A 12101-nucleotide genomic window follows, 5' to 3' on the forward strand; every position below is an offset into this window, starting at 1 on the left:
GTTTTCAATTAAGGTATCTTTAGTTTTACTATTTAGTTTTACTACATTTGAGTACTTCCACCACTGCAAACACACGTTTTCCGACTCAAAAGCAATTGATTAAATGCAAAAGTTTAGTTGTGATCTTAGTTCTCAGAGTCAAACTCTTGTCTCATGAATGTAACCACAGAGAATGTTATGTGTGCGCTTCAAATCCTTTCCCCATTAACTCTGGATGTAGGTTTCAAATGTAAAGAATCTGTTTTTATTATATAACAAACTTCATATTTAAATTCAATCATAAATATAAACTCAACAAAAACACTGTAATTACACATCAGTATTATATAAATTGAGATTTTGATTAAAATCAAAATTGCACTCTTCCCCATGATTTGCAGATGGCAGGAGTGTGGAAACAGTCAAACGTGTGTTATGAGAGCAGTGGTATACAGTTGTGCTGACTACACAGCAAGTCATAGTTCTCATTGTGCAAATTGTGAAAATGCTGAACTGGAAAGATCCTCTCTCATCTGCCCACATCTCTTCGGTTGTAGAAATGTCTGTTTTTTGCCATTTTCTCACGTCAGTCAGGAGTGATCAGATCTGTGAGGTTTTCCTTTTGTAACAGAAGCCCTGCCCTGTGTCATGTCCTCCATCATTCCCCTGTTTACTGGATAATTTTCTTCAACCTCAAAGTTTGCAGCGTGGCGTGCAGAGGTGTGTGTGTTATGTGAACAGTTCTGCAGAGGAGTTGTAGATTAAATTGGCACTTTGTATATAGCTGGCGTAGGGTTCTACTTCCTCCACATAGTCCTGTGACTGGGAGAGAAACAGAGACTCATCACTATTTACAGTAAACTGCTATCTACGCAAAGCATACAGGTATTAAGGTAATGTAACGTAACACAACGTAGGATATAGCTCATACATACCTGAGGAGCCTTGGGGCTGTGAATACACAGATAAAGCTCTTTATTATACAAGCAATAACATTGAACCAAATCATTTTTATCATAAAAGATCAAAATCATTAGAATAATGAATATTCATACCTAATTCTGCAGGGGTGTTTTCGTGTGAAGTATAAACACCCCAGAATAGCCACGATGAAGCTTATAGTTCCCACGGAGATTATGACTAATCTCCAGGGTATGACGATTCCTGACAGGGAGGGAAAATTATAAATAATCAGAATCAGAATAAATTTCCCACTGGGCACACCACGTAATTTCAACATGGACATTTGGGTAATATTTGGTTGAGACATTGATCAATGAGATTTCAACGATTATTCACCTACTCAAACAGACAGCCATAAGTTTGATGAATACCCAATGTGTTATCACTATGCTTTTAACCATCTAAAAGCACAACTAAATTCCAATGGAAAAACAATGTCTAATTTTTGGTTTAGTTGTTATCTAAATGTGTTATCACTGCGCTTTCAACCATTTAAATGGGAATACAATGTCAGATATTTTGTATTTATACAAAAGTACACAGTGCAAGTGATTATTGCTGTTAGAGATTCTGCCCAGATTATTATAGCAATTGGGAAGATCGCCACAGACCTGTGATGTTTGCATGCTATCTTGATCATGCACGAGTTCTAATATATTTATAGTTAGGCTACAGTAGGCAATGGATGTGCTACTCATTTTAAGGTTGAATAAATACTGTTAGAACTACATTAGTTTGTAAGACAGCCTTAACTGTATGCTATGTATTTACTGTATAGATATATTGAATAGTGTTTGATTGACAACGCAACCACGCTAGCGTCCCACCTGGCCAACATCCGGTGAAATTGAAGAGTGCCAAATTCAAAGTACACAAATAATCATAATAAACATTCATAAAATATACAAGTGTTATACATCGGCTTAAAGATTAACTTCTTGTTAATTCAGCCTCTGTGTCAGATTTCAAAAAGGCTTTACGGCGAAAGCATACCATGCAATTATCTGAGGACAGCGCCCTGCTTACAAAAGCATACAAACATTTTCCAGCCAAGTAGATTAGTCACAAAAGTTTGAAATATCAATCAAATGAATCACTTACCTTTGATGATCTTCTTATCGTTGCACTCACAAGACTCCATGTTACACAATAAATGTTTGTTTTGTTCGGTAAAGTCCCTCTTTATATACAAAAAACTCAGTTTTGTTGGTTTTGTTCAGTAATCCACTGGCTCAATGGCGGTCAGAAAAGGCAGACGAATAGATCCAAATACTACCGGTAAAGTTTGTCGAAACATGTCAAACTATGTTTTTTATTAATCCTCAGGGTATCTATTGTCTTCATAATCAATAATATTTAAACCAGACAATAGTGTATTCAATACAAAGGAAAAAGAACGGGGGGCGCACTCCCGGTTGCACGTGCAAAAAGCTCTTGTTCATTCGAGCGACCACTCAGAAAATGGTCTCATTCTTACTAATTTTTCAGAAAAAAATCCTGAAACAATGTCTAAAGACTGTTGACATCTAGTGGAAGCGATAGGAACTGCAATCTAGGTCCCATCCATTTATATGGTGGATAGGCTTTCAATGGAAAAACACTCAATTCAAAAGAATGCCACTTCCTGGATGGATTTTCCTCAGGTTTTCGCCTGCCATATCAGTTCTGTTATACTCACAGACATTATTTTTAAAGTTTTGGAAACATTAGAGCATTTTCTATCCAATACTACCTTGCATATGCATATCCTAGCTTCTGGGCCTGAGTAACTGGCAGTTTACTTTGGGCACGCTTTTCTTCCGGACGTCAAAATACTGCCCCCTAACCTAGAAAGGTTAATGAGGCGGACGGGAGTGATTTACTCCAGACACCCGAACAGGCCCTCATCCCCGTCATTCTCAGGAGAAAGAGACGGAGGTTTCGCGGAAAGAGATCGGGGTGCCTTGTGAGGATCTGGCGACAAGTTGCTAATCTGCCTTTGCCATCGGTACTATTAGCCAATGTACAATCGCTCGATAATAAAGTGGAGGAACTACAAGCATGTATATCCTACCAACGGGACATTAAAAACCGTAATATCTTATGTTTCACCGAGTCGTGTCTGAATGACAACATAAATAAAATACAGCTGGTGGGTTATACACTGTATCGGCAGGATAGAACAGCAGCCTCTGGTAAGACAAGGGGTGGCGGTCTATGTATATTTGTAAACAACAGCTGGTGCACGATATCTAAGGAAGTAGAGGTTTTGCTCGCCTGAGGTAGAGTATCCCATGATAAGCTGTAGACAACAATATCTACCTGAAGAGTTTTCATCTATATTTTTCATAGCTGTCTATTTACCACCAAAAACCGATGCTGGCACTAAGACCGCACTCGTGGAGCTGTGTACGGCCATAAGCAAACAGGAAATCACTCATCCAGAGGCGGCGCTCCTAGTGGCAGGGGACTTTAAACATAAATCAGCATGTTAAATGTGCAACCAGAGGGAAAACAACTCTAGACCACTTTTACTCCACACACAGAGACACTTACAAAGCTCTCCCTCAACCTCCATTTGGCAAATCTGACCATAATACTATCCTCCTGATTCCTGCTAACAAGAAAAAATTAAAGCAGGAAGCATCATTGACTTGGTAAATAAAAAGTGATTAGATGAAGCAGATGCTAAGCTACAGGACTGTTTTGCAAGCACAGACTGGAATATGTTCCAGGACTCTGCAGATGGCATTGAGGAATACATCACATCAGTCACTGGCTTTGTCAATAAGTGCATCGATGACGTCATCCCTACAGTGACTGTATGTACATACCCCAACCAGAAGCCATGGACTACAGGCAACATCTGCACTGAGCTAAAGGGTAGAGCTGCCGCTTCAAGGAGCGGGACTCTAACCCGGAAGCTTATAAGAAATCCTCCTATGCCCTCCAACGAACCATCAAAAAGGCAAAGCCACAATACAGGACTAAGATCGAGTCATACTACACCTGGCAGGGCTTGAAAACTATTAGAGACTACAAAGGGAAGCACAGCCAAGAGCTGCCCAGTGCCACAAGCCTACCAGACAAACAAAATTACGTCTTTGCTCGCTTCTAGGCAAGTAACACTAAAGCATGCATGAGAGCATCAGCTGTTCCGGACGACTATGTGATCACGTTGTCTGAAGCTGATGTGAGTAAGACCTTTGAACAGGACAACATTCACAAGGCCGCAGGGCCTGATGGATTACCAGGACGTATACTCCAAGTATGCGCTGACCAACTGGCAAGTGTCTTCACTGACATTTTCAACCTCTCCCTGTCTGAGTCTGTAATACCAACATGTTTCAAGCAGACCACCATAGTACCTGTGCCCAATAACACGAAAGTAACCTGCCTAAATGACTACCGACCTGTAGCACTCACGTCTGTAGCCCTTGAATTGCTTTGAAAGGCTGGTCATGGCTCACATCAACATCATTATCCCAGAAACCCTAGACTCACTCCAATTTGCATACCACCCCATCAGATCCACAGATGATGCAATCGCTATTGCACTCTGCACTGCCCGTTGCCACCTGGACAAAAGGAACACCTATGTGAGAATGCTATTCACGGACTACAGCTCAGCGTTCAACACCATAGTGCACTCAAAGCTCATCACTAAGCTAAGGACCCTGGGACTAAACACCTCCCTCTGCAACTGGATCCTGGACTTCCTGATGGGGCAGGTGGTAAGGGTAGGTAACAACAAATCCGTGCCAGGCTGATCCTCAACACGGGGGCCCCTCAGGGGTGTATGCTCAGTCCCCTCCTGTATTCCCTGTTCACTCATGACGGTACGGCCAGGCACGCCTCCAACACCATCATTCAGTTTGCCGATGACACAACAGTGGTAGGCATGATCACCGGCAACGACGAAACAGCATATAGGGAGGAGGTCAGAGACCTGACCATGTGGTGCAAGGACAACAACCTCTCCATCAACGTGATCAAGACAAGCGAGATGATTGTGGACTACAGGAAAAGGAGGACCGAGCACGCCCCAATTCTCATCGACGGGGCTGTAGTGGAGCAGGTTGAAAGCTTCAAGTTCCTTGGCGTCCAAATCACCAACAAACTAACATGGTCCAAGCACACCAAGACAGTTGTGAAGAGGGCATGACAAAAACAAATTTCCCCTCAGGAGACTGACTAGTTTTGGTATGGGTCCTCAGATCCTTAAAATGTTCTACAACTGCACCATCAAGAGCATGGTTTCATCACTGCCTGGCATGGCACCTGCTCATCCTCTGAACGCAAAGCACTACAGAGGGTAGTGAGTATGGCCCAGTACATAGTCATTTCGCTCAGTTACCTTCGCTCTCTTGGGAACAGGAACAATGGTGGCCCTCTTGATTACCAACAACGATGAGACGGCCTACAGGGAGGAGGTGAGGGCCCTCGGAGTCTGGTGTCAGGAAAATAAACTCACACTCAATGTCAACAAAACAAAGGAGATGGTTGTGGACTTCAGGAAACAGCAGAGGGAGCAGCCACCTATATTCATTGACAGGACAGTAGTGGAGAGGGTGGAGAGTTTTAATTCCTGGACAAACTGAAATGGTCCACCCACACAGACAGCGTGGTGAAGAAGGTATAGCAGCGCCTCTTCAACCTCAGGAGGCTGAAGAAATTAGGCTTGTCACCAAAAACACTCACAAACTTTTACAGATGCACAATTGAGAGCATCCTCTCAGCTGTATCATCGCCTGGTACGGTAACTGCACCGCCCACAACCGTAAGGCTCTCCAGAGGGTAGTGAGGTCTGCACAACGCACCGGGGACAAACTACCAGCCCTTCAGGACATCTACACCACCCGATGTCACAGGAAGGCCAAAAAGATTATCAAGGACAACAACCCCCCGAGCCACTGCCTGTTCACCCCGCTATCATCCAGAAGGCGAGTTCAGTACAGGTGCATCAAAGCGGGGACCGAGAGACTGAAAAACAGCTTCTATCTCAAGGCCATCAGACTGTTAAACACCCATCACTAACATTGAGTGGCTGCTGCCAACATACTGACTCATCTCTAGCCACTTTAATAATGAAAAAATGTATGTAATAAATGTATCACTAGCCACTTTAAACAATGACACTTTATATCATGTTTCCATACCCCCTACATTACTCATCTCATATGTATATAATGTACTCTATACCATCTACTGCATCTTGCCTATGCCGTTCAGCCATTGCTCATTCATATATTTTAATGTACATATTCTTATTCAGTCCTTTACACTTGTGTGTATAAGGTAGTTGCTAGTCTGCTAACCATGTGTATGTGACAAATAATATTTGATTTGATTTGATTTGATTTGGGACCAAGCTTCCTGCCATCCAAGACCTCTATACCAGGCGGTGTCAGAGGAAGGCCCTAAAAATTGTCAAAGACTCCAGCCACCCTAGTCATAGACTGTTCTCTCTGCTATTTGCATTGCCCCCCCTCTTTTACAATGCAACTCTCTGGTATTATCTATGCATAGTCATTTTAATAACTCTACCTACATGTACATACTACCTCAATTACCTCGAATTACCTCGACTTACCGGTGCCCCCCCGACTCTGTACCGGTACCCCCTATACAGTATATAGCCTCGCTATTGTTATTTTACTGCTCTTTAATTATTTGTAACTTTTTATTTTTTATTTTTTGTAGGTCGACAAATGTATAATTGATATGTTGGGTGCATGTCTCCATCTCAACTCAAACAGGAATCGAAGTTAAAGAATAGGACTAAATCTAATCAAACTTTATTGAAAGTGCACTTAAAGTTTAATTTGATATAGTCATATTCTTTAACTTTGATTTTTGGTTGAGATGGAGATGTGAATCCAACACATTAATGATTCAACTTGAAGTCAAACCAAGATTGAAACCCTAGTCCTATATGTATTGTCTCTTTTTCGTTGAACGCTGGGTTGCATTGAAACAATAGCTGTTGATGACTTTGCAAATGCTATACAATATATATAAGGCCTAAATCTAATTTTTTATGATACAGTGTATGACTTATGAAGTATGGTTACATTTCATTTGCTTTGTCACACCTATCCTTTGGAATGACTTTGATATCAACAATGAAAATATTTAGTTATTTAGAGATCTCCTTATATTCATTCTCACAGAAGGACATTGGTAGTAGTCAATGGCAAATATCATAGCTTAAGCAGGCCTGGGTTTGGTTAAAACCCTGGATGGGAGACAAAATGAATAGATGTTAGATAGATCAACTCTGCAGCAGGTGCTGCCCATTGTTTCAAAGGTACATATTCAACATATTTTATACAATGTTTGTTTATGTTGAAAATTGGTTACAATGATGACAAGAGCCCTTGGGGATTCTTTGGTTGAAATTTCACCCTCAAAACAAGTTGATTACTTTTTTCAAATCCAATGTATTTTCCATGTAGATTCCACGTCACAATACGTTGACAAATTACTCTGAAACAACGTTGATTCAACCAGCTTGTGCCCAGTGGGTTACCATCATCCCATCCCATTTAATTTACATTCAATCTAGTAAACTTTGTCAATAGACCCTGAAGGATTTTATTCACTAAAAAAGCTAAGTTGTTCACTCCTATTCTAAAAGAGTGAGATATTAGTCATAGTGTCCTTCTAAATACAGTGTCCTTCTAAATTCTAAATAGTCATTCTGTACCTGGTGTCACCATATGCACCTCTTCCCAGGAGGGATGTATGACAGTACAAGTCAGGTTGCCCGTAGCAATCCCCTCAGGCAGGACCAATCGAGACTCTACTTTGTTGAAGCCATCTAGGTTCAATGTGGTGGTTGAAGTAGAGTTCCAGTTTTCACTCCAGGAGATGGAGGCAGCTGGTTTCCCCCCTTCAGCCAAACACACAGCCACCTGCCTATTGCCCTCCCACTCTAGCCAGGCAAACACATTGGGAGGGGCTGCACACAGGGGGAAGAGGGGGGAAATAGGCATATTGAGAACAACACATGTATTTTGTATTTGGCAATATAGAGAAATGAAAGCACACAGAAGTCATGCTAAACTTTACAGATCTATGAAGGTTTCTTACCTATTAGTGATACATCAATGTTTGAGGCGTAGCTTCCTGCTTTGTACACCGACTCACAGTGGTAGATTCCTTCATCTCTCTTTGAGAACCCTGGAATCTGCAGGTAGGATTCACCCCTGGATGTGTTGAGCATTGCTTTTCCATCATTGCATGTGTTCAGATTTTGGTTATCATTACTAGATGATATTTGACACTTTATTCCACCCAGTTGTATTTTCCAGATGGTGTAGATCATCTCACTCCAAGTCTTATTGCTGCACTTTAAGATGGCATTATTCCCCAGGTGGAAATGTTCACTCCTGGCAGCTAAAGAAATAGTATTCAAATAACTACTTCAAAGAATTGTACTTATTTTTAAAAAAATGACTTTTGGATAAATGGACGGTAAATGAATAAATGGTTTCATATCAAATGCATGTGTGATACAGTTGTATGAGTATTATTATAGGCCTACTTATATGTATCATTATCTTTTTACAACACATACATTATATAGAAGAGCTTGATGTGGCTATGTCGGATATTCAGACGTATCTCTCAGAGTCATGCAGACTATCAGGCCTCATTCCAAGGAACAGGAAACTATTATGACTCGTTTCCTCTTTCTCCTCTCCTAAAACATAAAGCCCTATCTCTCTCTCTGACCAACAATGTGGCAACATGCTAATGCAGGCTCATAGTGGCGATTAAACAGGTTTGGTTTTTTAAAAAAAGTATGTTTTACCAATGACTCCGTGTTGTAGGCCTAGAGGCACAGTGGAGGTGAGGAAAGGGGAAGTGTTAGAGATCACAGAAATGTTGTGGTTATATCCTGAGAGAATGATCAAAGTGCATGTTAGTGGCAGATCATGTTAGCAAAATGTTAAGCATTCAAACATCATCAGTTAAACAGAATTTCATCAAGTGTAAGTTCAATCAATAGAAAAGCATGTCTTAGTTGATCAGCAAAACAGTCTTGAGGAAGAAAAGTGGGTTGTCAGTAATATGAAAGCCGATGTCTTATCAAATTTGTCTGTCTTACAAACGAGTGATAGTTGAAAAATTGGAGGTGTATAGTCGTTATTATAAAGTTCAGTTTGTTAGTTAAGTCTTTTACTTTAAAAACAATTGCAGCACATAAAGCGCTCCGCTCTTAAAACAGCTCCCAGTGTTATACATAAGATGTGATATCATGGGAGGATGACTGCTAGGTTACTGAAGTTTCTGAAGTGGGATATTTTCTGGTGGTTCCAGAAGCCCACAGGACCCCCCATACACTGCCTGATTAGTAATGTCACTTACCCCCTAATGTGCCTCAAATCAATTTCCTCTCAAATACAGGGGAAAATATGTTAGTTAATCAGTAAACCATGCCACACCAACACACACTAGTCTCTAGCGTGTGATACGCTGCATGTTCCTTCCCGTGGTAGAAAACAATGGAACCTTTTGTTTAAAACATCTTTATATAATCACCCAAATCTGTTCCACTGACTTTCAGTTTGACCACAACAGAGTAGTCAGAACAGAACTCTCGATACACATGTCATAGAAATCTAGAGCCCTTGGGGATTCTACCAGCAGCCAACGGAGTATACAATTTAGAACGGGGGACTCCTTAGTCAGAGCAGTAGGAAAATATAAAACATCTATTTTTTATCCATATTTTTTGGTCATAAAATAAACATTTTGACTGTATGATATAAACATATCTATTTAGAGTATCTATAGATAAATGCTTTGATTGTTTTATGAATAATTTAACCCTTTACACCAGTGGTCACTAACTGATCTCCAAAGCATTCCTAGTCGATCACCAAACATTTTTGTAAAAAACCCAGAGCAAATAATTGACTTCCGATTTAAAAAATGAATAAAAAATTGCACTGTTGGCGGTAGGTGGAGAGTATATTAAGTGCACCTACAGGCCTACCACTGGACAATTAAATAGCTCAGATCACTGTGTCTGCACAGTTTCCTTGAGCCATAGACTGTAAAAAGAAGCATTGTATGCACAGCAAAGTTGATACTGTGAGATTTTTAAAAAAAATACTAAAACCATGACTAGAGAGAGACTGCTGTTTTTATGAGTAAGTTCATGTTTAAGTTGTTATTCAGCATTGTCAACAATTTAAGCCATAACATGCATGTTCTCCCTATTTCCACTCACGCTACAACCAGCACTGCAGCTACAATGTATAAAAAAAAAATCTAATAAGCTTGCATTGTTATTATTAGCAGCTTGTGTCTGTTTAATATCGAGGAATATTTCACTTTCTCTGGTCATAGGAGTAACAACATGAATTGGTGCGTGACGCAGACATAATGCAGTGTGACTTCAGTTTTGCCATCAGTTTGAAGACTGTGTCCCTTTTTCTCAGCGGAGGGAGAGCAGAGGGACGGTGGGTCAGGTGACAGGCAGCCTCACTGCTGCTCCCTCCCCTCAGACTGACCATTAGAGCAAGGCCATTAGTTCAGTAAAAAAATATATATATACATATAATTATAATAATACAACAAATTATATATTACCAGAGTGATCATATGCCTTACATTTTTTTATATAATTTCAAAACGGTCTGAGAAGAATAACATTGGCAGGGCAATTCAAGCATAGCTAATATGCAGTGGTAATATATTGGGCCTACAGCCTACTGCACAAACCTTGTTGCTACAGAACTGTATTTATTTGGTTAATGTTGAATAGGCTTACGTTTATTAAGTCATGATTTTTTTTTAAACAGAGCGGTTTGCATTTTGATTCAGAAAGTGATCTTGACTCAGAAAAGGTTGGTGACCACTGCTTTACACGGTACTCAAAATGAACCAAAATCAGCCGGATAAACAAAATGAAGTGATGAGATTCTCAAACCTGTTTCTAAGCTCCAGGTTGCAGAAACAGCCAGGAGAGAGATGACTCCTATAATCCATGTCTTCCCCATCTCTCTGGTTGTTCTATATGGCTCCTGACAATACTCCTGTACTCCTCAAGACACTGCTGCTCGTTCCACCTGTCCCCCCCCAAAAACAAAATCCTAAACTCCCCCTTGGACACTATACCTTTATCCCTGAACCCTATAACTGGCTGTATTATTGTTCCATTCTGTCTCCTCTTGTCTCAATGTGTTATAACTGTACTGTTTAAACTGTCTCAATGCTCTCTTCTCTTTCCTACAAACTCTAAATCTGAGTTGATATCTGCTCTCTGTCTCCGTCCTGATCTACACATTTGACTCCTGATGTTACTGTAACAAGCCCCTAAATAAACTAAATAATCCCTCCCTCTCTCTTCCCCTACTTCCTCTGTACATCTCTCGCTCTCATTCTCCCACACACGGTGACGGTTGTTGACTCAGATGCCTGTTTCCTCTCCCGCCTGTCACATGACCACAGAGTTCCACACAGTCTTTAAAGTCTCTGAAACAGCAATAACTGCAGGTGCCCTGCCAAAACTCTAAAAAACACTGGTTATGATACTTCTTACTGCCATTCTGTTCCAAGTCACTGATTTTAATTTGTCCAATGGACCCTAACAGGTAGCTCTTCTTTCTTTTAAGTTATTTTTTTAAAGTGCTATCACCCCCACAATAATTATATTCGTAATTAAATATTAATATTATGTAATAGAAAATATCAGATTGTAAACTCAAAAACCACATACAAGATTGTAAACTCAAAAACCACATACAGCAAATTGTCTAGGGTTACCTATTGTTGATTTTTTAGTGTAACATTCATGTGTTAAATGAACTCCGTAAGTGTTAAATTAACACTCATTGATTTAAAAGAACCCCAGTGCTTGCATTAAAAACCAGTGTTAAACCAAAACCATGACCATCATCATTTTCCCAGTACGCTCTATTACAGGTTGATTTGTGTTTGTTTCAATATCTATGTTTTTGCATGTACAGTATATTAATTGACTAATTCATCTTGCTATGCTACTCCAATATAAATAACATAGATTTTTCTAAACTAATCCAATCTGTTACTTGGACTTATTGCACCAATTACTGAAATGGTTGTTCCAGTTTAGTCTCATTTCTTATTCTTCCAAACCCGGCAGTCATTCTGAATGCAGGTGAGTAAAAATTCCAAATGTTGCA

General features: G+C 40.2%; 1 protein-coding gene across 3 annotated transcripts; it reads right to left on the reverse strand.

Annotated features, from left to right (window-relative positions):
* Positions 1-221: 221 nt before the first annotated feature.
* On the reverse strand, positions 222-11262 carry LOC109871268 (cell surface glycoprotein CD200 receptor 1-A-like). Of its 3 annotated transcripts, none has more exons than XM_020462081.2 (7): positions 10868-11262; positions 8741-8827; positions 8017-8322; positions 7631-7885; positions 1035-1143; positions 915-930; positions 222-795 (listed from the first exon to the last, which is right to left on the reverse strand). In XM_020462081.2, the coding sequence occupies exons 1-7, from the start codon at positions 10935-10937 to the stop codon at positions 709-711; spliced, it is 930 nt and encodes a 309-aa protein (XP_020317670.1). In that variant the 5' UTR covers positions 10938-11262; the 3' UTR covers positions 222-708. The 3 variants fall into 3 exon arrangements, with proteins under 3 accessions (XP_020317670.1, XP_020317668.1, XP_020317671.1); XM_020462079.2 differs by having other exon boundaries at positions 222-801; positions 10868-11255; XM_020462082.2 differs by lacking the exon at positions 8741-8827 and having other exon boundaries at positions 222-801; positions 10868-11259.
* Between the last annotated feature and the right edge of the window lie 839 nt (positions 11263-12101).

This window comes from Oncorhynchus kisutch, linkage group LG26 (genome assembly GCF_002021735.2).
Source record: "Oncorhynchus kisutch isolate 150728-3 linkage group LG26, Okis_V2, whole genome shotgun sequence".
Taxonomy (NCBI): domain Eukaryota; kingdom Metazoa; phylum Chordata; class Actinopteri; order Salmoniformes; family Salmonidae; genus Oncorhynchus; species Oncorhynchus kisutch.